The sequence below is a fragment of the Drosophila sechellia genome, chromosome 3R (genome assembly GCF_004382195.2).
Source record: "Drosophila sechellia strain sech25 chromosome 3R, ASM438219v1, whole genome shotgun sequence".
Classification (NCBI taxonomy): domain Eukaryota; kingdom Metazoa; phylum Arthropoda; class Insecta; order Diptera; family Drosophilidae; genus Drosophila; species Drosophila sechellia.
In genome coordinates this window covers 6,281,612-6,309,330 of record NC_045952.1, presented here as the reverse complement: position 1 = coordinate 6,309,330, position 27,719 = coordinate 6,281,612, and the positions used below count along the sequence as shown (strand labels likewise).

General features: G+C 40.4%; 1 protein-coding gene and 2 non-coding genes across 3 annotated transcripts; all 3 read right to left on the bottom strand.

Annotated features, from left to right (window-relative positions):
* Positions 1 to 6,347: 6,347 nt before the first annotated feature.
* On the bottom strand, positions 6,348 to 6,420 carry Trnav-cac. The gene has a single exon. It is a non-coding gene; the product is annotated as a tRNA-Val (tRNA).
* Positions 6,421 to 7,123: 703 nt separating this feature from the next.
* Trnav-cac lies at positions 7,124 to 7,196 on the bottom strand. Its single transcript has one exon. It is a non-coding gene; the product is annotated as a tRNA-Val (tRNA).
* An 8,975-nt stretch (positions 7,197 to 16,171) lies between these two features.
* LOC6614251 (pollen-specific leucine-rich repeat extensin-like protein 1) lies at positions 16,172 to 18,442 on the bottom strand. The gene is made up of 2 exons (XM_002038660.2): positions 18,339 to 18,442; positions 16,172 to 17,441 (listed from the first exon to the last, which is right to left on the bottom strand). The coding sequence occupies exons 1-2, from the start codon at positions 18,351 to 18,353 to the stop codon at positions 16,770 to 16,772; spliced, it is 687 nt and encodes a 228-aa protein (XP_002038696.1). The 5' UTR covers positions 18,354 to 18,442; the 3' UTR covers positions 16,172 to 16,769.
* Positions 18,443 to 27,719: the final 9,277 nt, after the last annotated feature.

The window sequence follows — 27,719 nt, the reverse complement described above, 5'->3', positions numbered from 1 at the left end:
GCTTTTAAGTACAATTGCATTCTTGTGCCACTTTACCTTGGTTTCGACTTTAATAAAGGCTCGCAAGGCTGAGGCCTTGGCTGCTCGGAATAATGGCAATTTCGACTCTAATTGGGGAATAACTTTTCCACCGCTGAGTGGCTTAATTGAAGGGCGGAAAATATTAATAATGATATGCGGTTTAAGTGCAAGGATTAGCATTATTAATAGGCTCAAACCAGAAAGAATATTTATCTATGTGGGAATTGGTTCGAGTAAGAATACTCGCAGTGGAAATAGGTATTATATCTTTCGATACTTTTACATTGCAGCCTTGATTAAAATGCAATCCTAGACAAGAGCAAGCTATCGATAGATAGGGAGCGAGTGTAGAGTGAAGTCGAGTCGATTGAAGTTGTTGCCAAGAGCGGTTGTTCATAAATCTAAATAATAAATGTCGTCATAAGCCTAAATAATTAAATGTGAAGAACATAAATGACTCTATTACTTATTTAATAAAAAATATATATACACAAACAACTTCGTCTATTATATAGGTATTTTCGCAATGATATTGAAATACTTACTTGACATAATTCAGGAAATGGAACAAATAATCAGTCAATAACTAAGCAGTAATTGAGGCATTTATATTTGTACAAAATATTGTTTAGTTCCTGGTTTAGCCCAGTTAGATTTATCCTACCTATTCCAGCATTACGCATTCGCCGCGTTGTCAATCGGCCTGTAATTTATGCTAATGAAAAAAAACCAGGCCAAAACAGTCCGCTTATCGGCGCTGTCATTCACATTCGGCTATGCAAACATTGCGACCTAATAAATCAATAATGCGAAATTATGACAACCGGGCGTATGCGTAATGTGAGTGCTGATTAGTGGCGAGTGGAACGGATTGAGGAGATCGGTATACCAGACGACGGGTTCAACGGCCCCTATGTCGCAATGGATATGGGTGGTGTAACCCAGATTTCAAGTACGTTAAGTCTAATAACTGTTTTTTCCCCTAGCCGCAGTTATTAATAAGCAGAAGATGCAGAGGCAGCGGCATCAGCATCCGCAGGAGGTTGCTTAAGTCTTAGGCCTGGCGTTTTTAATTTTCCACAACGCTGCGCAAAGAAATAGTTTCGTACGATTTTCCACTCCCTGTTGTTTTTGTAGTCACTCAAGTGTCTCCCGGGGGAGCCATAAGTTTTTCCTTATGCTTTTATTTTTTTTGGGGTTATGACGGCGCGTTTATGAAGCGTTTGATGTTTGGATGGAATGGCAGCCTCCAAACCCCGCTCTGCATAGTTTTTCCGCACTGGCTATATATTGATGCTCAATCAAATTGATCTCTTTGTTGTTGTGCTCACTGATGCGGCAATTTAATATTAACTGGCTCGCTGATGCATTCAATTTTGGTTTGGCTGGGTTTGGTTTTCCCCATTTTTGTTTTCCCTGCCGACCATTAATAAATATTAAATGGCGAACATGTGACAGACCTTGGCAACCTTCGAATGCTCACTAAGCCCAATTGGCTTGTTGTGTCCCATGTGCAAAGAGTGCATTAACCCCTTTTGCGGTTTCTTCTGATGTAGTAATCCCTTGCGGTTTGTGCGGTTTTCTATCCACATACTTCATCACAAAGACCCCAAAAGAGTCAATGGGGTTCGATGAATGTATCCGCGCACTTGAAGAAAATGTTGGAATTCAGTAATTCAGAAACAAGTAATTTAAATTATATTATTATTACAAATTATATAGATTTTCTCTTTTAAGTAAGAAGTTGACATTATTGATTAAGCATGAGATGGATCCCCAAAAGCGCTAATAAGATGGCAACTAAACTTCCTAACATTCGTTTGATTTTTTCCAGTGCACTCGTAACATATAATCTCGACTTCATCTTCGATGATTTTCTCAGCAATCTGCATAAAATGGTTTGCTTTCAAAGCTAACCACTGCGTAATGCAATTGTTGACCACTCACAAGTCCTTCCATAATTGCTGTTCGATTCATTGAAAGCCATTGAATGTCCTGGCGGGATGTCAGTGCGGTTTATCCGTTTATTCAATGGAACATTCCGGCGAATCGCAGCGGACTTGGGTGCTATCCGCGTGACAGGCAGACAGAAATGCCGCTGACATGACCGGCCATTGTCTGGCCAGTGTCTAAAGGTCTAAGCAAACAGTGGCTCCGGGAGTTTCGCCTTCTTTTTGCCGGCTGTCGCCTCTGTTGACATATTTTGTATACCCAACTGTCTGGCCGCGTCGGGACTTCAGAGGAGTGATTAAAAAAGCCAACCTGGGGCGCAGAAAATAATAAAAATGGGTGCTGGCTAACGGAGAGGTTAAGCAACTCGCAGTTGGCTGACAGCTATCTGATCCTTCGTTTTCTCCCAAAAACACAGGTGTGCATTTCGTGTCGAGACAGCAATTTATTGAGCCCCGATAAGAACGCTGTGTGCGTTGTGCAACCGGATGAGGGAAAAATAATTGGAAACAGTTTACAATTGCAATGCGTTATCCTTTGGAAAATAAGTGCGATCAGATGAAAAGAAGGGTTTAAAAGGGCGCGATGTGTGTATTATTTGATGAATATCTAAATGTTTTTCAAAACATACAATTAAATTTTTAAAATTCTAACAGCGCATTAAGCATTTAAATTTTCTAACAAATAAAATATATCTTCTTTTTTATTCAGGAGATTTATTTATAGGGCCTCTTTGAAACTTCACCCGGAATTGTCCCATTTGTTGTGTGGTTCCGTGTTGTTAACAACTTTTCAAGAAACAATTAAAGTACTTAAACGGTCTGAGGCAAGGAGCGTTCTAAATATTCAAAGAGCAACTTGTCAAGCCGAAGCCTCCGGAACCCCTTACACAATTTCAAATGCCCCATGCCCCATGCCCCAGACATCCTGTTTGTTTGCGGTGCACATGTGTTTTCTGTGCGTCTGCCTGTCTGCTTGTCATTTACTTTTGATTTCCTCCCCATTGGTTGTTTTTCTTATTTTTCGCCGCTCATGTTTTCCCAAGCCAAAATTGTCTAGCTTTGATTTATGCCACACACATGCACTGCATACGCTTTTTGGGGGCTCGCCTGTCAGTCCGTCTTCTGATTTTTCTTCTGCCTCGCCAAAATAAAGGCAGAGAATTCTTTTTCACTCCCTGATCTGGCCGTTTTTTGTTGCGTAATCTGTTCTGGCTCTGTGTTGGAAATTAGATTTTCCCTTGCCTGGATGCCGATGCCAGGCTGTGCGAGACAAACAAATATCAACAGGAGTCGGGCCACTGCTGTCAGGGGAATTAGAAGCGTGGCCAGAAAAAAAAGCTGTAGGAAATTGTCTCCCCACGGGCGTAATAATTTTCGAACTTTCTGCAAATAGCTGTCATTTATTTAATAGCGCGCGTACGCGCAGCGTGTTTGGTTTAAATAATTAAAATGTGCGGATGCAAAGTGAAAATCAATATGAAATAAATTAACAAACTGCTCTGTGTTGGCCATTTAGGGTGTGTTTGTGTTGGGAAAACAAATCATCGGTGTGCAACAAAAACCATTTAAAGTTTGCTGCAAACAATTTGCTGAGCTATCAAGATTATGGTGAAACAGGTGTAAAAAGAAAATGTTTGTTTATAACAGCCGGTTCACTAAGTAATTTGCTAAAAAATTGATTTATGTATTGCGAAATAGCCAGCGTGAGCATTTTTCTTTTTAGTTTCCAAATATGGAGTGTGTATGTTGAGTTACAGGTTATACAAACAAATAATATTGAAATGAATTTAAGGATTCGTAGTAAAGTAAACGAAAAGTCTACATGCAGTTTGATGAATAGGAAACATTTTTAAATTTCTTTAATCACAAAAAAGTATTTTTCTTATATTTTAAGATTTGACTTGGGATGAAATGGATCTCAATCAAACATATTTCATTTAGTAATATTAAATTCTGCCGGTGTTTCTTTCTTCTTTTTAAAATTGTTGTCCTCTTTTCGTAATTTGTGTGACAGAACTGTCATTTTTTCCAACTGACAGATGGCAGCACTAGTGTGTATGTTTCGAATAAATTAATCCCCATTTTAACTAAGCAACAACAAGTACAACATAACCCAAAGGGTCACAGGCTTGTGAAATTTGAACAGCAATTAAGTTTCAAGAACAGCAGTTAGAACTGAAAATAGGTTGAAGCATACCCAACAAGTGTTAGCTGCAGCAAATGTGCAATACCTACTGCACAGAAATAAAAACAACAACTACCAGGGCCCCGCATTGTTTTCAGCTCCCCCAGAGTAGCGATTTTAAAATGTGGCCCGACTTCATTACAATGGCAACGCATTAGGCCAAAATGGATGGTGAACCAGGCGGCTGTTTTGGAACGGGCTATCGAGGGGAGCCGTAATGGTAAGAGGTTGCAAGCGTTTCGAGCAATTAGCGTGTGCCACAATCTCGGCAGAGGGCTAAAAGGAAGGGGTAAAAGCCAGCGAGATACAGACTATTTTAACAAAACGAATTGCCTCTCAGCCGCACGGAATTGCTCTATACACATTGGGTTGAGCTTAAACTTGAATGTGAGATTGAGGCATTGAAACATTGAAACACTACTATTGAGATACAAAACTGTATTCTAAGAAGAAGATACTCTTTCTAGCCATAAGCTGAGAGAGCTACAAGAAAGGACCTTATTATCTCCTTTAGAGTGAGCTAAAATTCTTTAAAGTTCGAAGATGTTAGCAAATAACTCATAATTCCAATCTAGCCTGGGCTAACCAAGTAATTCCGTAGCTCCTGCCAAACCGCAGTTCCTTGTGGGCGCCACTTGGCGGGGGGAAGCGAAAACTTGGAATTAACTTTTTCGGTTTATTAATTGCTAACATTTGAACTTTTATTCAATTTACGAGCTTGTACGCGGCAATTGCCTCTGTTTCAGCTGCATCGCCCCACACAATCAGCTAATACAAATGCAGAGTGCTGAGGATTTGCACAGAGGAATACTTACACTATGCATATGAATAACTAAAATGGTTGCAATTTACTATGATATTTCATCTTATTTATTGTTTATTACCGATTGCATTAAAGCATTGTGATCCTTGATTAGTGGAATATAGAAACGTATGTTTTTCAGATTAAAGAGATTTCTTAAGAATGGTGATACATTTTAACTTAAACTTTTAACATGGCTTTTCTCTGAGTGTACTGAAGGATGCGAGGCCAGCTTCAACTTGACTTGCACTCGAGTGTGCCAGTGTGTGTGTGGTGTGTGGGTCTGCGCACATGCACATATAAAACAATGGCGCGGCAGAAAACTGAGCAGCCAACATGGCGTATTAGCAATGTGGCTTGAGTGAGGTCGTTGGCGCGCTATAAATACGTGTCATGTCTGCCTTCCTTTGGACTCCAGGATTCCACTGCTCAGTGGCAAACCTTCTTCGACTTGGAGGGAAGATTTATGTGGAGCCTCATACGCGGGTTAAGCCCGGCTCGTGATTTTAATTTTGTAGCGCAGGGGTTAATTGCCATTAAACTTAAAATGTTTTGCGGAAAACAACCGCGACCCGCGGGGCAGCCTAACTACGTTTTATGATGAATTTGGGAATTGCTAAGATTTTATGCGCAGTTCGGGTGCCATAAAACTTTTGGCTAGGCCAGCCCGATCAAACATTTACTCAAGCTGTTGGCCTAGAACCCCTTTTTTCCCCACTCCACGGCTCTAAAGTTACGGCATTGCAACACTGTACATTATTTTTGCATATTTGCTGCCATTTATTTGCTACAAGAGCAAGAACAAGATGCGGGGACCAAATAATAAAGTAAAATGGTTAAATTATGCATAAATAGCGCGAAATGTTAAACAAAGTGCGGGCGGGGGCGTGGCTACAACAGCTGACTCCTGCCGGCGTCAGAACGCATCCTGCCACTCACCCTTGCCACCCAGCGCCCCATTTAACCCCCTCTGTGCCATAATTCTTGCGAGTCTGCGCCAACTGAATGCGTAATTAAAATGTTGCACAAAGCAAATGTTGCACTACCAGGGCAACAAAAAATGGCAAAAGGGGCCAAGGACAGTAATATAAGGAAATTATGACTTGGCATTACACAAACGCAATGCAGAACGTGCCCGAAATATGCAAAACACCGAAACTGAATGTTTGGCGACTGAAACAGCCAGGCGAATTAAGAACGCAAGTGCCAAGAGTTGATATCCCTTAACATATCCATCCCAACAAAACATTTGAAAGAAACCCTTTTAAAAGATTCGTTTCTGGCTAAAATGTCCTTTTTCACGCATACTAATAACGCAAAAAATAAATAATAATAATAATGTAACATAATATTATTATATTATTGATAAATTCAGAAAAGAATCGCATGTTCCCGCCCGGGTTCGAACCGGGGACCTTGTGCGTGTGAAGCACACGTGATAACCGCTACACTACGGAAACTTGTGGCGGTACATTTGTCACAAGACATATATTATAAAGACATCTAGTATAAATCCGCTGAAAAAAGGTTAACTGTACTTTTTAGGAAGCATACATAGGTACTTCGTTATTAGGTTCACTAGTCCATTATATTTGCAAAATTATGTCAGTCTGTCCGTCCGTATGAGCGCTATTATTTTGAAAACTATTAGAGCTTGACACGCCTACTCTTATGCACACAAGCCGCCTAAAACTGGCACACCCCCACAATGGATAATTCCTATCTTGTTCCTTATTTTCCTAATTATCTTTCTATTTCTATGCCAAGAAAATTAATAATGTTAAAAAATTGTTTAATGTTAAAATATCTATCTGCACTCCTATTAGATGAGTAACTAACAGGTATATTTGATAAGAGTTGAAATCGAAACATTCTCTCTTGATAAAATATATTGAAACTGAAAGGGCGTAAAGCCTTGCTTATTATTTTGCCAGTGTCGGGTTTCGTAGGTTAATACCTTTATATTTTACGAGCCGTAGGAGAAAGATGTCTTAGACTGCGTTACAAAATGAAACTTTACCATGAATCTAGAAATAATATATAATTTATAATTTCACGACGAATGCTTGGCATTTATGCTGAGCATAATAAATAATATATATAAATAATATATAAGTGCACTTGCAACTTAGAAAAGAAAATTGGACAAAATAATTGACGACTTGTTCCCGCCCGGGTTCGAACCGGGGACCTTGTGCGTGTGAAGCACACGTGATAACCGCTACACTACGGAAACACTTGAAAAAACCGCGTCCAAAATTGGAAGTGGGGAGTACCGAACTTTTTGGAAAGTAAACCAGTCATGACGTCAGTTACGCACGCGGTAAATAAACCCATTTGCTATTTATAGAAAGTCTGTGTCCAGTATAAATATAAACTATTATTTGCGTTGCCATGGTCATTTAACATTCGACAAGCGTAGCTAATATTTCAGGTTCTCTGAATAGTTTCCATGATTACCCATGATGTTTGGCAATTAACGTGAGAACTAAACCCCCGTTCTTGTTTCCACTCAAACATTGTATTCAACGATAAGCCATAATTAGCGTATCGCTACCCTCGTGTCGCTTTCATTATAGAGCTTAAGAACTTAACGATATGTGAAAATCACAAATTAAATTACTTATTTAAATGTGATTATGCGCATTATTTATGGGTAAAGTGCTTCCATTGGGGTGGGTACGATAAATGCAGTGCCACAAAAACGTGTGTTGCATTTTAAGCGGCAATGCTTTGGTAAGGGAACTGGATGCCCGAGCCATTACGTATACGCAGCGTATGACATTGAGCTAACGCTCTCCCTTATCGCTTGCACGTCGCAGCTGCTCGGGCGCATGGAATGGAGCCACGACCGGCATAATGAGCGCCACTATCCCTGCCACTCCCACCCCACTCCTGCATCGCCCATTTTTCCACCCACTTCAACCCAATAAGCCAATGCCCAAGCAGGGCATTAGTGCTAGTGGAGAAGCTCTTAAAGGTCAGAGATGCGGCAGAGGAAGTTTACTTCACTGAGAAACAAGGTACAAATTCGCTTGTACCTCAGATCTGGCGATATTTGAGAACATGAAGGTATAGTTAGATCGATCTATATCATAATGAATTAATAATTATCAAAAAATCAAATGTGGGATCACAATGCATTATTTTGAAGTAAGATTGTATATTTCGATTATTATCAAAGTAACCTAACTTCGCATCTCTTCCAAGGTGGAGTTAAGGTTGATTCCGAGCAGAAATCCGACGTACGATGGCGTGCAAAACGTCAAACGGCAAATAGCACCTTGCACCTGAAATGCATTAAATAAACATCATTATCGCTAAGACTAGAACAAGGTACCCACACACTCGCAAGGCGAACAATGCCGCACACACACTGGCGCAATGCACATCCACATGCACGGGAGCACAGAACGCTGAGCATATTTGGCAAACAAAAGGATTTTGCGGTTGAATTGTATAAACACAGAGGGAAAACGTACGCATTTGGCTTTTCACATGTCGGATGTGGAGGAGGTTCGGCGAAATTTTGGAGCTGTTGCAGTTCGAGTACCGAACGGGAAACGCTCCAAAGCTTGAAAAGCCGTCAGTCGAAGCACTCGAAAGTTTTGTTTTGGTTCTTATGGGATAAAAATAATGTAATTAGGGCAGAGAAAAGAGTTCCTAAAATAGTTTCTCATTTGAATGCTGGTATTGCGATATCTTAATGGGTACATATGAATAAATGTGCGAATGTTTTCGCGTTAATTAAAAATCACTTCATTGTGCTTCTCACTGTTTTAATTAGTTGCATTTTTTTCATGAGTTGATTTAAGTGAAAGAAATATATTTTACAATTTTACAATTTAATGTTATATATCTTATAAATATGTGATAGCTTTAATATAATGCACATTAGGCTTTTAATTCCTTCTCCTAAAGAGCTTCAACTCGAATGTCTTGTGTTTCGTTTCCTTCGTTCAAGAGCCAAATTATTTGATCATTTTTATTTTCGCACATTACGCGCGTAGCAAGCCCGAAAAAAATTTCCAGCAGCGCCATTTATCATTTTCGCCCTATTGAAGTTTTAGTCTCGCGACGGCGGCCACATAAAGCAGCGGCAGGCAGCGGGAGGCTGGATAGAATGGCGATAGGAGGCGTGGCGGCCTTAAGCAGATGAAGATGCCCGGCCAAGCCGGCTCAGAAATGGCCAAGACACAAAACAGCAGGGTTGCCAAAAGGAAGAGCAGTGCTGGGAAGGAGAAAAAAAAGCAAGAACAAAAATGACAAAAAATACCGAAAACGTCGCACAAAAAGGGACGTGAAAGTAGTTCAAAAACTTTGGCCTAAAAGCAAACCGAAGGCGAACGAACAGCAAGTAATATATAGATGGGATGCTTTGGGGGGCGAGGCAAACATTGGTTGGCATTTGGGCGAGCGTATGACATTATTTATGGTTTGTTATTTGTGCAAAAAGTATGCAAGAAAATATGCTGCGACTCTTTCATAATTTTCCCTTTTCCCTCCCCGAGGGCGAACCAGAAACAAAAGTTCGCTGAGTTTCGGGGGCAAAAAAGTGTCCAAATTTAAGTGCGAAATTAAAGCTGATGGGGCGCAGCTATGACAGGACATAACATCCATAAACGCAAATCGACAGGCGGGATAATTTACTTTTTCTCCAATCACTCGCTGCAAAAAGGTGCATAAATTATTGCGACTCATTAAATATTTTACACATTAAATAGAAAGGAGCCGTGGCCGATGCCGATGCCTCAGCTTAATGACCATAAATCGAAATTAATGACAATGCCAAACAGTGGACAGAGGCGCCGGGGGACGAGCCGGGGATGGGGTCAATCCGCAGGGTTGGGCATGAGGAGCCTGCGGCCTCCATATCGTTTATGCCCGACCACAAATGGAAGCACCTGCTGCTGCTCCTGCTGATGCTCCACGCCGTACTGCCTTTGCTACTGGCATGGCCCAAGCCAAAACTGCTGGCCGTAAAGTGCTGCCAACGTTAATGACACCTGCGAGACAATTTCAATAACCGATATGTGCCGTTTTGGGTTTTGCGGAGCGTTCGTTCGCCACCGCCATTGACGGATGTCTTGTGGCGGCATTGGACCATCGATTATGTCCTGGTTTTATTCGTGCTCCGCACGGAATAGCTTCCTCTACGTATTTATGTCAGGTTCGAGGCCAAAAATATAACGAAAATACTGGAACTTTAGATTTCTGCTCCCACAGTTTTAAAACCAAACAGGCATATTGTTGGAAAAGTTATATTAACTAAAATTAGAGATGGAAACAGCGTGCCTAATTTACTATTTACATTCTGTTTGCTGATTTTATTTCTTAAAAATATTCCTATTCCTGCGGCTGCATCGTCAACAATGCCCACTGATTTTAAGGAGTCGTTCCGACTGCGGTCATCAAAGTTATGTTTGTCTGGAATTAAATCTAGGCCAACTCCACCCCAGAAAATTCAAATGTAGGTCGTCATTGGCAATTACTTGTCAAGATGCGATAAGTAGTGCTTCCCACTGTTCCAGATTTGGCGATGAAGTACAGATACTTCGAGTGACCCAAAAATAAACTGTCCAAGAAATAATTTCAGTTAAAGTGGCATCTGGCAGGTTTTGTTGTCATGAGGCTGGTAATTTTATAGCTGCTTTCTTAAAACTGCCTAAAATTATGCTAATACAATGCTCACCAGCCGATTTTATCAGCGCGGACCAGAGGCTTCCCCGCCGAATGAGGTGTCAAAACAAAGAGAATTCTTTAATTTCTGTTCCACTTGCCGAACAATATATGGCTGACTCGACTGAATTTCGGAACCCCTCTTCAAACTCCGCAGACTGGACGCTGGCTCTTCTGCAGCTGTTTACTTTGTTAATGGTCTTTTTCAGCTAAGCCCGTCCGCCGCACGCGTCCAGACCCACTTTTTGGACCCAGCAGCAAGGACCAGAGGTCCTTCCCTCCCCCAGATGTGGGCTCAGTTTTTGACCTCCAAGCACGTGGCATTGAAAAGCTTTGGTGTTTCGATTTAGGACTGCTCCGAGGCAGTTATTCTTTTCGTTTTTTGTTAAGTTCTGTAGTCTGTATGTCTGCCACGCGAAAAATAATTTATACAAAATACTCCGCTGGATTTCATTTGCTCTGGTTTCGCTGAGTGTTAGAGGGAAGTAGCTTTGTTGATTTTGTTAAATACTTTTTATTTTTCTTCGGTATTGTGGCTATAATGTCTTTGAAGTAAGGCACCTTAAGAGACTGCCGAAAAGGTAAGTGAATTAAATGTATTCCAGTACTTCTTAGTTTTACATGGTAATATAACTCCAATAATTTAAGTAGATTGAAATATAAAGTACCAAGTAAATATATGGAGTACTCATGCTGTATTGTTAGGCTACAAACAAATTCTCATTACTAAAACAATTTAATTTAATTGGCTTTTGGGAAAAAGTTTCCGAGCTTTAAATGAAAATTAAATGAAAACCAAACTGAAATCAAAAGTTAAGGTCATGGCATTAAGTAAATTGCCATTTCCCCCGGAACTTAACCAGGCGCAAACTTCGTAAAGAAATTAATTTCCCGTCCTTCGAAGGGAAAGTGGAAAGTGGGCGACAGTTGCGTTTGCAAATCTCTTCAGGAATACCCCAAGGCATTCGTGTGTAATTTTTTGTCATTGATTTGGTCCCGGCAACAGTTTGTCAAGCACTCACATTTGACCCCATTCCGCCCCCGAAGTCGACCCTTGACACAAACAGTCAGACGGGACGGCCAGCTTCTTTGGAAATTTATTGCGTTTTGAAGTATTTTTCCGGTTTTGTTACCCGGAAATTGCCAAAACGTGTGGCCGGCGTGCGAAATCTTGGAAACGTACTAAAATAAATTATTAATAATTTCTATGAGGTACCCGGCAGACTCCAGACTTTGCGAATTTACACGGTTTGTCGTCGACTGAATGAATTATTTATTTTAATGTCAAATATTCCTGTTCCCAAATTCCCCCCCTTGGGTCAATTGCTGTATTTGCTTGTTCGTTGTGTCTTTATCTTAGGGTCCAGACTCAACTCCTTCCTTCTGCAAAAACGTGCTGGTGATGTTTTCTGCCATTTTCATTTTCCCGTTTTTGGAAAGATAATCTATTTTGTCATTCGCCTCAATTTGTTTGTCTACAGTGGCCTTACGAACAGTAATCAAAGTTCATGATTGACGGATGTTCAGTATTCATTATTCAGATCCGATTTTATCTCGACAAAAAGTGGACAAGGAATAAAATATGATTTGTTTTTATCCTTGGAGAAACTGAAGAGGGGAATTTTTAAAGAACCTACGTCATTATTATTACTGTAAAATATTTGCAAAAGATTTTATGCTTCATAAAATAGTTTTAAGCTTTATTTAAATGTTTTAAAGCTCGAGCTACATGCTTGATCCACAAACGAAAACTCAAAGCCACCTCAAAGCAAACTCATTCAGAAGCAATAAATAAAATACGAAACCTTGAAAAGAAAAATCATTTGAAGGGACACGCGAATTTCACTTTTCAATTATGGCCACAGAATTATGAATCAAAGAAAATTTCGACCTTCCGCTCATCGGCAGGATGTGAGTCAAGGTCTAGCATTCACTTCGATTCCATTTAGCAGCGGTTGGAGATGAAGAGGTTGAGGACAGAGGATCTACGAGTAGCAACTTGAACTGTCTGTCATTCATCAGAGAGCAAATATGAAATGGAATTTAATGATATTATATCAATATTCTCGCATTGTCTGTTTGCCTACGTCCTGTTGCTGTTGTCAACGTCAATGACATGCAATTATTTTCGCATTAAAACTCATTTCCGTTATTGTAGCTGAAGCGAGACATTAACGGTTGGATGAAGCATCTATGGCTCCATGAGCGACCATTAGTGTTGCGAACAATCTATTTCGAAAACGGGTGAAACAAACTCTGAGTATCCAATGCAAGTGAAACAGGCAGGTGTCCTTTTAGATACACATGTTGTTGTTGCTTAAATTGCATTTAGTAAGAACCTATTGGACATATTGTTTATTAGTTAAGTATCCTAATTTATTTGAACTGATAAGCCTTAGTGAATGCTTAAAACTTACTGCCGAGTTCATCTTGGAATGTAGTGTTATACAAAATCAAGTGACCTCAACGGGGTACTGCCGATAATTGTCTCTCTTGAAATTCATTTCAATTTATTGCTTTTTTTTCTGGAGTATAGCCTTATTACCCTGCAAGTACAGGAAAGGAATAGTCTCAACTCGGAAGTAGACAGTTTCGCAACACTGGCAGCCATGTCCGCTAATGGTCAGCGGACAACGTCGGCAAGCCGGCAATCAATACTACAATCGGTCAGTTGTTGCCACTCGCCACTTGTCATTCGCCACTCTTATGTAAATTCGAGATGAAGTCCTCCCCTTCCCCGCCCCTCTGTTGGCATAGCATAATTAAAGGGATATATGTGGGTGGCTGGCAGGATGATAGCCCCATCATTCGCCGTATCCTTCCCTTCGCATGCGGCGGCTGCATGGTCATATTAAAATTATTATTGTATGCACTGGGCAAATGAGAAAAGTTGGCGGAAAATTGCATTTAAGGTCGATGGATTCGGGGAACTTTAATATTTACTGTCAATTTAAAATTCGCGAAAACATTTACAACAGTATTGCGGCGGAAAGTTATTGTCCCTTCGACCATCCACTTAAGGTCATTAATTCATTGGGGCGACAGCTGCGGAAAGTGAAAATCGTCTTTTGGTTGGAAAATGAAATTAACATACTGCGCAGCAAGTGAGAAAATTTAATTAAAGTGGCGTAAAAAATGATTGTTGGAAACGAGCTGCTCGACTAGCTCTCGGCATCGAATGGAATATACATATATTTGTTGCCATTTCATTCCGATCTTATCGACCATGAAAGAGGTCGGACAACATTTTCATTTAGTGGCCGTGCACCCGTTCTTTCATTACTTTTATTGCGTGCATTGTTTATTGTACCGCCTAATGTGGCGCAGTCTAGACACTTTTAATATATCTTAATTCTCGGGTACGGGCTCCTACGGTAGGCCAGTTCAGGCTCCGTGTTAAAGTTGAAAATACTTCACAACGCTCATACGCCGCATTGGCCACATAAATCTTTCGCCCTCGTGCGATACCAACTATGAACGTGTCTTTGTGTGTGTGTGTGTGCACATTAAAAGTTTGCCTAAGAGCTTATGGCACCATTTGTAAAAGCGATTTTTAATGCTGCTACAGGATCCGCACACTAGAGGGTGTGAAAGAGTGAAAAGCCCCCTCCAATGCCATGGCCATCTAATGGCTTTCCACGCATCGCAGGGAAAACTTTTTTAATGAGAGCGATTCGTGGCAATACCCTTTGTCGACGTACGTAGAAATAAAATCAGTCGCTGAGAGCTCCTTCTTGAAGTATAATTTCCGCCAGTTTTCGCTCTTATTACTTTCGAATTTCGGCTGCTAATCAGAGGAAAATCTTTTTTTTTGTGGGCAAAATTATCATTTTACAATATTTTCTTGTGACTGGCAAACAAACAGCTCTAAGACATGCATATGTATTACAAAATCTCCTATAATTTTCAATAATTTAGACCGATTAGCAGTACCAAAACTGAGGCCCATTTAATAGCGAAGTCTGAAATACGAGTCGCCTTGCAACATTAACTAGTGTCATTTAAATTGTTGCTTCGCCTGTCAGCTTGTGGCATTTCCCGCGGGTGGGTAATTAGTTGGGGCGCATTAAATCTCTATGATTTTGTCACGGCCTGACATTGAGGGGCTTTGGAATTAGCTTGGGTTAGAGCAGCTATAACTGGCTGGTATCGAGCGAATCGGCTTACGCAGTTTCCATGGCAATCGAAAAGCGTTTTATCAATTTCCATGAAACTAAGGATAATAGTTTTGTTATTGATGTGCTAATATAGCCTACGCCCAGCTGGACATTTTAATTGAAAAGTTTTGCATTACAGTTGCAGCATATCTAGAACTAAATCATTTGTAAATAATAGAAAAATGTATTATATGCTTTGCATTTGACATTGTTGCATGCATTTTGTTTGAATTGAAAACATGTTGCATGGCAAAAACATTTTTGGTTACCACTTGATTGTGTGCCATTTCGCAAATCCTTTAAAGTGCTCTTCATAAACTGCCAGCTATGCCTTTGATTGCACTATAAAAATGTGTGGGCCTCGGTTTGCTTATCGAAAATCATTCATCAAGAGGGATTTCCGTCGCATACATTTATCGGAATCACTTTAATGGCTTATTAAATTTATTTTAATTCCATTAATCATTGGCAATGTTTGCTTCATTTGTGCCCGGGGGCAGATAGCCGACAGCCATTTAAATAAGCTGTTGCATGCAGATCGCCAACGGACTTGCCGCCAATAACACAATCATCCAATGGCAATGCATAATGTCAATCAGCTGTGTAATTAACGCGGCCAAATAGACAATGGCCGTAACAACAATTCCAGTGACAAACGGGAGCCATAAATATGGCTAATCGGTATGGCAATGATTTGATTAGATCGGCGCAGCTATGTACACGATTTTCAACTGAAGAGCACTTGGAGAAACTACGACCCGAGTTACATGGCATTACAAAATAAGAAGTCTTTCTGCGAGTGAGGAAAGTGTCCTATCCTATTGATCTACTAAGCTGAAGTATTAAGGGAAAGTAACTTAATGTTCTATGTTCTAAAATACATCCTCATTATTAGCCAAGTCTAATTTGATTATCCATAGTAGTAGTTATTCTCGCCGTGCTCTGGGCCACATTCGAATGGCCATGTGAGTGTTACGAATTTCTGACAGCCCGAATGTCGGCGACATCATCAACGCCAAGTAATTAGCATTTAGCAGGTTGAGCGAATGTCAAGCGATGGGTTCGGGTTCACGCTTGAAATTCGGAACCGAGTTCGGCTTGAGCCAGGTTTTGGGCTTGGATTTGTGTGCCGGGTGCCGTATTATGTATATGTAGGTATTTGTGTGTTAGCCAGGGGGCTAAACCGTTTGCAGCTATTTGGCAGCTGACAGCGGCTTTCAGTGTCAGTTTCTGTTTTGGCGGCGCCAAGCAATTAATTAAATGCTGTTAATGAATTCGAATTCCGCTTTTGCGGCAGACACTTGAATGTGTTTGCATTTGGGAAAGGGAAATGTGTTTCAGAAGCTTGATAAGTAAATTTGGTGGATTGCGCGTATGGGGACACCTGGCATCACATTTCGATGTCAGAATTTTTGGCAACTTTATTGTTTTAATTATTGTGTCTTCAAGTTAACTAGCTTAAAAAAGAAAAATCTTATCAAACCGAGAGTTTAATTTAATAAAAATATTTCGGAAAGTAATTTTAGTTTTTTTTCATATTGCATTAACAGTTTATTTTAAATATATGTATTACAATTAAAACTGGCCGATGAAGCTTTGGAAAAGGTAAAACGCTATCCATTGGTCTCTAAAAACTGTGCATGAATTTCCTTATTTAACTATTATTTAAGGAAATAATTTTGCGCGCCTCCCACTTTTCCCTTGTGTTAATTTAAAACAGATAACCTGACGAAGTCGCAACAGATGGCGTTGCCCCAATGATTCAATATGGTCTCTTTTGTGCATTCATAAATTATTTAATCCATCAACATTTGAAATCTTCGAATAATTTGTTGTGAGTTCATGCTTCAACAGTCGCTTTTAAATAATACCGCATAGTTTCCACTCATTATCTCAGTTGTGTCGTATCTAATTTATTTTATATTTTGAGTCGGCCTTTGAATGATGCTTATCTAATCTAATTAAATGGATTCCTACAGCCTGACGAAGCGCGGAAAAGGGGTGATGGTGGGCAGGGGACCGCGCGTAGGTCGAGGGGTACTGGTGAGGAAGTAGCTTGAGAATCGGGACTGGAATCCGCTTCCGAAGCCAGGAGCATGGGCGGGCTGAGGATGTACCGCTTGAGGAGCAGTATGAACGGAGTATTGTGGGCGGGATGCTGGGGCTGGCGGAGCAGAGTACTGCGGACGTGGAGCAGGCGGCGGTGTGACCTTAGGAACAGCCTTTGGAGTGACCTTGAGCACAGCCGGCTGAGAGATCTTAACCACTGGTTTGGGCGTCGTATTCACCACTGGCCTCAGCTTGTCCTCCGCCGGTTTGACCTCGTCTTCAAAAGGTGGCAGTAGATCCAAGGGGAGCTGTGGAACATCCTGCTTGATGACACTGGTCTTTAACTTATCCTCCTTGGCCAGCTGGGCTGGCTTCTGGTAGTACGATTTCTTGGTTGGCTTTGTGGCCAGCGTGGTGGCTGGCTTCTCCGTTGTGGTCGTCGTTGTCGTTGTCGTCGTTGTCGTTGTCGTCGTGCTGCTCACTTCATCCAGCAGCGGTGGTAGCAAGTCATTGAAAGGCAGATCCACTTTACCCGCCTTTATTTCCGACACATCAGCTCCACACAAGCCGATCAGCACGGCAGATGCAATGAGTAACTGCAATGAAACAGTACAATTAATTATAGTTTTTAGTGACTGCAAAAAGTAATTTTCATATGCACTCGGGCATAGTTAAACACTACTCCATTGTGCTAATAAAATATATGGAATACTATATTTTAACATTTTTTTTAACATCTTTCTTTTTAAAGTTAAAATATATGTTGCTATGTTGAATGTCTTCAAAAAGAGACTGTTCAGCCAAATGAAATGTATTTGTTTACCAATTACGGGTGCATATATCTCAAAAATTATGGCTCTATTGTTTAATATGGTCAAATTATTCCAATCTGATTTGACTTGACCTTGGAGTCTGCAAAAGCCTTGCATTGTTAGGCACATGCCAAAACTGGATTAGTTTATATTCAGTTCTATTCGCATTTAGATTCTAAATCACATTTTTCTTTCCCTAGTGGGAAAGGTCATTAGACCCTCTCCAGTTCTGATTAGCATAGCGCCGATAAAGATACTAATTGAGCTTGAGATCTATGCAAATTTTTAGTTTGAATAGAAAGAAAGTATACGGTAACTTTTAGTTATGACTTGCAGGTTCACACCTCAGACAATAAAGCCATTTGTTTAGCTGTTGCGTATAAAATCCAGTCTCTTTTTTCTCTTTTATCATAAACTTAATGAGTGATATACAAAATGCTTAATTTTTCTGTACAAAATTATTTAATTATGTTAATTTCATATCAGGACCAATTTCATTATGTAATTTATGCATTAAACTGGAATTTCGCTAATGATGCTTACGCAGATGGCTAATTAGAACAATTTGTTGCATTTTTTAGAGTCTATTTCAGGAAAGACCAGATTAGAACAGCATTTCAACAGCAACAACATTTGCAGCAATTTTAAATTCACAATTATGCACACGAGTTGTCCACTTACGTATTTCAGTGACATATTTGCTAGGAATCCTATTTGTATATTTATTTGTTTATAAAACTTGTGTCCCGTACCGAACACTTTGAAATTTTTGAACGAACTAAAAGCGCCGCTGAGCATGCGCAGCATATTTATAGTCGGTCAAAGCGATCCATTTTGAAATTGAAACGGCCCAGAAGTTACACGATCTTGTTGGGCAGTGTAAAGTTTAACAACCGGATTAAAACCGGGGGTTTTAATTTATTTTTATTTTTTTCTTGGGATGGCAGACGAGCCCGAGAGCGAAGCTTGCTCTTGGCCAATTAAGTGGCTTCTTCGACGTTTTTCAATCTTGAATTCGGCAGAATGCAGCAGCGCAGCATAAGATGCCGAAACAGCTGATTAAGCTGTGAACTCTTTCGGGTTCACGGTCGCATCTTGTAGATACATGATATCGTATCTCATGTTCTCTATCTGGTTGTCACACATCTGAGAGCTCTTAACTTGATTTTGGGGGGAGAGAATGTAATTATTAGCATTTTTGTCAGCGGTTTGCATAAATTGTGATAAAAACCGAAGGTGGCTTGCGTCACTTCCTCATCCAAGGGGGTGTATGCCCGTGCTTGGAGATTGATTTTATTTCCATTCCTTAATTGATTTGAGCAGTATTCGCAGAGGCAACCTGTTATTTCGCTACCCAGTGGTACGCCCTCATTTGCATTTAAATTGTGGGGGGATTCTTTAATGGAGTGAAAGCAAATTAGTGCCAATTACAAGTGGCCCAATAGCAGATCAGCATCTCCGTCATCAAAGCCCAGAATTTGATAGGGCCCTCCGTCGACTGTTGGCTTTATTACCTCAATTTCGGTTGATACATCTCCAATTTATGCAAATTATGTGAGCGTTGATTCCTAACGTCGAGACTTTTTGTGTGCGTGCGAAGGCTCATAAATTATGAGCCGCATTAGAAGAGGCAACCGGATTTCTCGGTTATGGTTTTGTTTTGTTTGGTTCGGTTTGGTTTTGGATCGCTGTGTTCCACGAGATTAATTGCCCAGCAGTCCAGTGTTAAGATTCGTGTGGTATTTCTGATAAGCGTTAGCAAATAGTTTAAACTTGGCGCTGCCAGAGGTATTTGGCCTAAGTGGATTCATTTTTAAAAGATGTTTATCGCTTCATCAAACAGTGTAGTGCTCTTTGGTAAACGTTTTTTGGATCAGGAATTAAAGTCGTAATTAATCAGATTTTTCGGATATTAATCAGTTTTTAAGATGACCAATTTGATTTAACAGCTGTGAAAACTTGCTTTTGATTTGCATTTGGTTTGGGTTAAGATCAATAAATTATTATTATAATAATTATTCATTGTAATATGTTTTGTTATGTTTACTCGACATAACCAACCTTAATATGACAAACTAATTAACGAATACATTTGTTAGTTTTGCAAAACATAGCTACATTGTTTAAATTTTAGAAAAAACTTGCTTTTGAGTGTTTTTAAGTCATAAACATTAAAACGAAGTCCAACCTTTCATTTAGATACTATTGTAATAACTGGAATGCAAGTATTCTTAAGCTTTAAGTAAAATATCCGTGAGGTATTTTTAACAGCACTGTGCCGTTTACATTAATTATTGAGTCGCTATTTTTTTGGGAATTCACGTGCCTTAAATTCATCAAAAGCGAATTATTTATTCGGCCCCAACTGGGCCCGACTGAATTGTTCAAGTGTTTTCACTTAACCAGACGATTGGCGTGGCTCCTTTTTTATGCCGCATTGTTATTGTTCTCGATTGTGTTCCATGACCCACTCCATTCCGGGCTTCCATATCCTTTCTGTTATTTATTTGTATGTATTTATTTATATTTACGTGGGGGCGTGCCTGCCATCAGGGAAGTTTCGAGCACCCAGTGCGGAACTCCGTCTGCAGGAGCGGAGTCCTTTGGGCACCCACGCGCATTCAATTGTCTTTGTATATGCATATAAATCGAAAAATTCTGTTGCTCCATCGAGAAGGACGACGAGTGTCAATGCGTGACATAAACAATGTTTATGGACGGAAGATATGCCATCGCAATCGAGCTCCAAACTGGCAAAGGTATTCCTTTAAGCCGAAGTAACATGGACCGCAAAATTGATTTGAATGCCGCATAAAACATATTACCCCAATTGTACTGAAATTAAGTAAGTTCGTCTAAAACGAGTCAAATGAAGGTGGCGCAAATCAATTCAAGCGTTAAATTTGCGGCTCGCATAATTAATGAAGCGTTGGGGTTCTGTGTGGCTTTGGATAACTTTCAGTTAGGGAAATTTACACTGTCAACCCAGTTTTCTGGAGCTCAAAACTGTCTGCACTTTCTTGGCGGCAAGTTCAAGTTTACTTAAAGTGAATACAAGTTTTATGAGGAACTGCAAAATTCATGAACTGCCTAAGAATGTACAAAATGAAATTGTTGTACTAACCAACGAATAAGAAGAGTAAAAATCCCTCAAGCATCAAAGCTATTAAGATATACATATGAAAAATATTGTATATTTTCCAATTATTTAAAACGATGCAAGCATTACCGATTTTTGCTTTGAGTGCAAGTTTTTATTTTGCCAACCTAAATCTTTATACTTGATCTTGTTTTTTTTACCGGCACTTCCAGGTAAACAAGTGGCGAGCATTTTAGCCGGACTTCCTACCTGTTTTCGGTAGAACATGAACTAGCACTTTTAGCCTGGCCCGAGGTCGTTTCGCCTGCCAATCTGTTTGCTCTTGCCCACGAACTTGCTGTTGGCTTTGTTTTGCCTTACAGCCCTTTTTGACTTTCCGCACCGGCTTGAGTTGGAATTTCATCGGGAACGTGAGCAGAACTGGACTCGTGGCCCAATGCCGTTTTGCCGTTTACAACTTCCTGGTCAGCTTTTGGCCTTGCCTTTTGGCCTGTCGTCGTTGGTCTTTTGTTTGCCCTTTCGTTTTCGCGCTCCTTCTTTCATTTATACCCAGTATTTCAACGGTATCTACAAGATACTGCACATCAAATGGTTGCTAAAATCTCCAGATATTTTATATTACTGTGTTATTTTATTATTAATATTTAAATTAATTAAATAAAAATTGTATTCTGGTATTTCAGAAGTACTATATATTACACTTAGATAGATTAAATAGCATTATATGATTACCAGGTATGCGATAGTCGCATTTATAGGCCAACACTTCGTTTTAAAAGGGGCTCACTAGATGGTTGAAAAGTATGTAAACAGAAGTATGTAAAACAGAAAGAAGCGTTTCCTACTTCATTTACCCCCTATATATATTCTTGATCAGGATGCCTAACTGAGTAGATCTGACGGATGAACGTCGAAATATCGGGAACTCTATTAAAGTTAATTTCATCATTTACCTTGTCGATTTCAATTAATTTGCCGAAAACACTTGGCAATTAAAAGCAACATATATTATATCTCTTCTCATATAATAACTAGACATTTTACAATAATTTTGATATTTCTCCCTGTCAGCCCCACTAGCTGCGTAACGGGTATCTTATAGTCGATTTACTCGAATATAGCGTTCTTTCTTTCTTGATTTTTTTTTCATTTTTTTGCTGCCCTCTACGGTTATGGTCGTTTTCTGGTTGCCTGTTTGTTGTTCTTGGCCGCATGTTTGTTTTCGGCTGTTGCCAAGTGGAATGCACCGTCTGCAGCCGCGTCCTGCCCCTTTAATTAGCACAAAAATGAGGCGAGAAGGTTACTATTCCCCCAGAGGAGCAGGATGCACCCAGAATGTTTGCAAGTTGAAGTTCCCGCTGAGAGTTGGTGTTGCTGTTGCAGTTGTAGGAGCTGTAGTTGCTGGTGCAATTTCATGATTTGCGGGCCCCAAGTCAAACTCAAGGCACTCGCACAGCGCGCACTCGAAAGTCATAAAGTGCAAAAATTGTTACACTCAGGCAGAAATGAATTATGAAAGTTGGAGCCAACCTCCTCGGATTCTTTGCCTTGTTTTGCTTACCCTTTTTCCGTTTCCACCATCCCACACTTTTCACCCCCGTTGAGCTCAGCGAAAGTTAAGTTTTTGGAGAAAGTTCTGTTTGCGAGTCGAGTGCATATTATTTAATTCAATTTGAATGGGAAACTTAAAAATATTGCAAACTGGAGAGCAAACCAGCGGGCAGTCGTTGTCTTCCATTTTCATTTACCATTGCTCGCCCAGTTCGCAAGTTGTGTTTTTATTCGATTTGAGTTCGGGCCAGTCCTTAACTCTTTTAAGGTCTGACTTGGCTTAAACTTGAATGGGCTCAAAGGGAAGTGTTACGACTCGTTCACTTGAAGCTTGTAAATATTAAATGTCTCTGTTATAAGTATAGTGAATTGAAGCCAGTATGGTGTACAGATCCTACTTGCTAATATCAAACTTTTATTGATTTATTGATTAGAATCAAGAGCATGGGTTACAATCAAAATAGGTGATATAGTAGTAGAAATATAACATCTAAATGATCGCTAAAGAACGATATGTTATTCTTCGGAAACTTTCTCTACATTTACACATGTTTTACACGGCCCGTTTTTATCGAGCTTCTGGTGCTTGTCTAATTGCCCGGATAGCTAATTAAAATCAGACTTAAATTCCCTGCATAATCGAGACCGCAGCGAGGGCAAAAACAACAGCACGAGCCAAAGTAAAATATATTACGCAGTGCGCCTAAAAGCCGAAACCGAAAACTTTGTCCTCGCCTTTTGCAAATACATACAAACACACGTGAGAAGTTGTCAACTTTTCAGTGCGGGGCTGCAGCAACTTTAATTAGAAAGTTTTGTCACACATGCAGGCAGTTGGTAAGCACATTTGCGGTCGAGGTAGTAGCATCGAAAATGCCATTGCCAAATTGCAAAAAACATCTTAAAGGGCCTACTACTTCAGGTGGCTTTACCAATCCGATTAGTGCAAATTTGAGATGCAAAGCCTGTTTTAAAGTAATCTTAGATTCCAGATTGTGGGATAGCATTTATATTGTTATATAATAATGTATATTTAACATCTTTTAAGCGCTATTATCTTGCGAAGAATTGTGTGAATGGGTTGCCGGAATGATCTGTTGCCCAAAAATATATCCATACGACCGCCCGGAGACTGCGTAGGAATCAAAGTCGGTATTCCGACTCTGAAACATTGTACATTTTGAAGAGAGTGTGCGGCCACAGAGTCAATCTAAACTTTTCAAATCAATTTTAATTACCATAAATATGTTTCAACCTTTTGCTCAGTGCAGATGGTGATTGTTTCAACCTGCTTGTTCGTGTGTGAGTAAAAAAAATTCCAGGAAAATGGGTGGATGTCGCGAATTTCGTCTGTTTCGACGCGCAGAGGGATATGAAGTTTTTGAACTTTATATATCACTTTGTATCTGTTGGGGATCCGTTTGCCTACACGGTTTCGGTTTATTCTGCGTACGGCGCGCTGCCAATTTATTTCCACTGTCATGGCAACGTGCGGAGAATTGGGGCCTCAGGCTGATTTTGAGGTCAGGATCGGGGCTCAAACATCCTACAAATTGCGGCGAATGACAGTCGAGAGTCCAGTGCCTCGGCATGGGTAGTGAAAAACCCACGAGGGTCTCTCTTCTACAATAGAAACGAATTATTCGAACTAAGAGTGAAAAACATGTTGTACCATTCAAACTGTTAATCGAGTGTTAGCTAATTAGGTATGCATGTGATTTACTTACTGAAGGCCACTTACCTAAGCTCACAACTCTAAAGAACATATATATATAATTGCTTTTCTGATGAATTACACAAAGATTTTTTTTTTTTTTTTGAGACGTCCCGGCATTGCCTTTGTGAGTTTTAGAAACTTTGCAGCTGCTGCGAATCACGTAGCCATTCCGATTCCCAATACACAAATGAGTTTATAGTTTTCGTTTTATTATTAAAGCCGGAGCCGAAAGGAACCCAATTCCAGGACCACTGGCCACGCCAAATCCCACCGACAATGTTGCAAAATTTCATTAGGATGAGCGCTGTGGGTCCTGGCTGGGAAATCGACTAGTGCTGCCGTGCTGGCGGGAAAAGGTGGAAAACCGGAACGTGAAGGCTGTAGGGGGAATACCGGCAGGGATCGCAATTAATAGGCAAAATGTGTTACAATATTTTTGATGGCTTCTGTGCGGTCGTTCGTTTGGCTGCTTTATGGCTTGGCTTATGACTCTCAACTTAACTTTACTCAACTGCGCGCCAGTGGGAACGTGCTGAATTTTAATTAGCCGCGCTTTAATGGTCTGTGGTTGTTTACTCGAAATGGCGGCCAAAATGGCTAGAAATTTAGAATAAACTTTATGCGTACTTGAAGCGACCGTTAAACGCTGTAGTTTACAACTAAAATAGAGGGTTCCAATCCCACCAAAAATGTTTCAGTGATTGAAAATGTTTAAATAAAATGCACGAACTAGCAGTTTAAAGTTTATTTCCTGTACAGCGGTCTTGCAAAACCGCAAAAGGCAATAAAAAATATCATGACCCACATGAATTGCTGATAAATGTCACAACATAATGTCTCTGACCCGCAAGAAAAACGAGAAAAGAAAGGAGAAAGCCCCTAGCTGAATTACACGCATGAATCATCAGAATTATCAATCATAGTTGAGTGGCAAACATGGACAGGGTGGTGTGGGATGGATCGGAAAACCCAAAGCTGAAAGCGAGCCGGGCGATATGGAATCCGAGATACGGAATACTGAAATCGTGTTCGCATTAAGTGCTCCATGAGTGGAAATCAACAAATATAATCAAAATAAGTGCTTGTTAAACAAATTCTTTTCCGCTGCGAGGTCTCGAAACAATGGCGAAAAATGGAGAAGCAACTTTTGATGTTGACATTGTATGAATTTGTCTTAGCAAGGCTGTCAACTATAATGGATTCCCGGGCAGATGATATTGAAAATGGATGGAGGGCAAACATGATGCTCGAAATTGAATCAGAAATGCTAATGTCCCTTTCACGTGAAGCAATCAGCGTAACTGACGAGTAATCAGGCGCTTGGATTGGAATCGAAAGCGAAAGTTCTGCATGCGAATGAAAACCGGAATTAAGTGCTGAAAGCGCAAAAACGTGCCTCCTGAACAGGCCGTCTTTAAACTTAATGCTAACCGTTCTGGCCACGATGGTGATGAGTTGGCAAAATAAAACAGGAAGTGACCGAAGACAGACGGATGGCCACGCAGCACGAATGAGCGAACCGGACGCAGGCAAGTGGCAAAACTTTCATTGCTTTTATTCGCTTATTTAACACAAATTTTTCGGTTATTTTGCAAAGCGTTTTACGTGTCGGTGTCCTTGTGTCTCTATCTGTGTGTGTGTGTGTTTTAGGGGCGAAGAGAATTTGTACAAATTTGCATTGTCATTTTGGAACAATTAGCAGAGAAGCCTGAGAGCAGCCACACAGACAGCCAATTGACGTCGTTGGTCTCCATGGCGTATGAGCAATGTCGATGAATATCATACAGCAACGAAACTGCTGTTCATTTTACACAATCTAGGAAATGTGAAAAGCATTCTAGCGAGGGTCTGAATCACTCATTAGTCGGAAAAAAAACCTACACTAATTGCGACTCGTGATTAATCTAATGAAATATGGCAGATATTGGTGGTATTGGTCTCTGTAGCTTCTTAGTTAAAAGCACGGTTTTAAAAATTGTTAAATATTCTTGGGAGCATTTAAAGCAAATCAGGCCTTTAACTTAATTATTTTCAATCGCCAAGAAGCAAGACGCAATTTGATTTTCGTATAAATTTGTAATCGATTTAAGCCATCACTAAATAATTAAACATATTATCGTGCTGCTAATGGAAATGTTAAATGGGAAGGGATGACTTGCATTGCATGTTATTTATCGTTATTTCTCTCATGATTTTTTGCACCCACTACAAGTAATCCTTTTTTGTCATAATTTCTACTGACCGCCAAGAGCAAAAAGCGGCCAACATTAAGCGATAAGAGCGGAAAAGCGTGTTGCGAAAGTGTTGGGCAAACGTTTGCAATTTATACCAGAAATTCGACAATTTATTTCGACGAAAATTGATTTTCCCGAAGTTCAGCCTGAGTGGCAGGCGTTGGTTGAAGGTCGAGGGTTGGGGTTGCGGGGGCGTGGCATAGTTGCGCATTTCAGATGCCGCACACGTAAAACGTTCTAACAATTCAATCAGTTAGCGATGGCAAGAAAAATCGTTAGCTGCAGAAATTGATAATATTTGAATGCAGCACATTAGAAAATGTACGAGCGAAATTCGAAATATTTCCACTGCAGTGGCCAGCGACAAAACGGTGGTCAGACAGAAATATATCCGAGATACATTCCTCCATCACCTCGAGCCACCACCACCACCCATACCACGACCACCACCACCACCATCACTACCGTCAACAAATCAAGGAAAGCCCTGGGAAAGTGCAATGGCACGACTTCAACATAAGTCGAGCTGAAAATTTTCGTTGAAAAAACTTGGACTGCCGTCTATTTTGCAGGACCTTTTTTATCGGTTACCTGGTTGAACAAAGTTTTCCCGTCGGTTGGCAAAGTTTTAAATTTGAATTTGAACATGAATTTCTCATGTAATCAACGCCAGACCGAAGGAAAATGTAACAACTTGCCCACACGAGCACTTCATTAATGTAAAAATGGTAACGGCAACGGGAAATGGCAAACACGGATGCCGGGAAATGTGAATGGGAAAGGAAAAGCCAGCGCCGGCGATGGGGAATATCTCCGAGGATTGTTAATAAGCGAAGGTGCCCAGGACGCTGGACCATAGACTCTTTGGACTTTCGACTCTGGACTACCGGACTGGATGGCACGTGTTGGCCGTGATTTGTGACGGACCTGTGGACGTTTTGTGGTTCGTTAGGAAAGCAATGGCCGGTGGCTGCGGGCGGTGCAAAGTTCAATATGCCAGCGGACGAACTTGGCGTGTTGACTCAAAAAATACTCGCATATGAAAGGCAAACTGCACTCAGGGGAACTGCCTGATTGGCGTGTGAATGCTGGGTAATCCCACATCCTTCTGCACTTTTCAATTTCTTTTCCCGATATAGCACTTAGATCATTACTAATATTTTATATTTATTATTTAATTATTTACTCATAAGATTTATGTATTACATTAACGGAGTCTTATACAGAAATAAATGATAGGCCTATTTTGCCAATATGAATCAGGAATAATACATTTGAGCAGCAATTTTCAGGTATCCGTTCCGAGTGTCTAAACACCGCTCGAAATGGCCCAGAAAATACCTTTTAATTGCAGTCATTTGACTGCCAAGCCGGACGAAAGACGTCAATTGCACGGGACACACGAGATTCCTCCGAACAAGGACTCCAATTGCATTAAAGGCCCAAACTATGCGATTGCA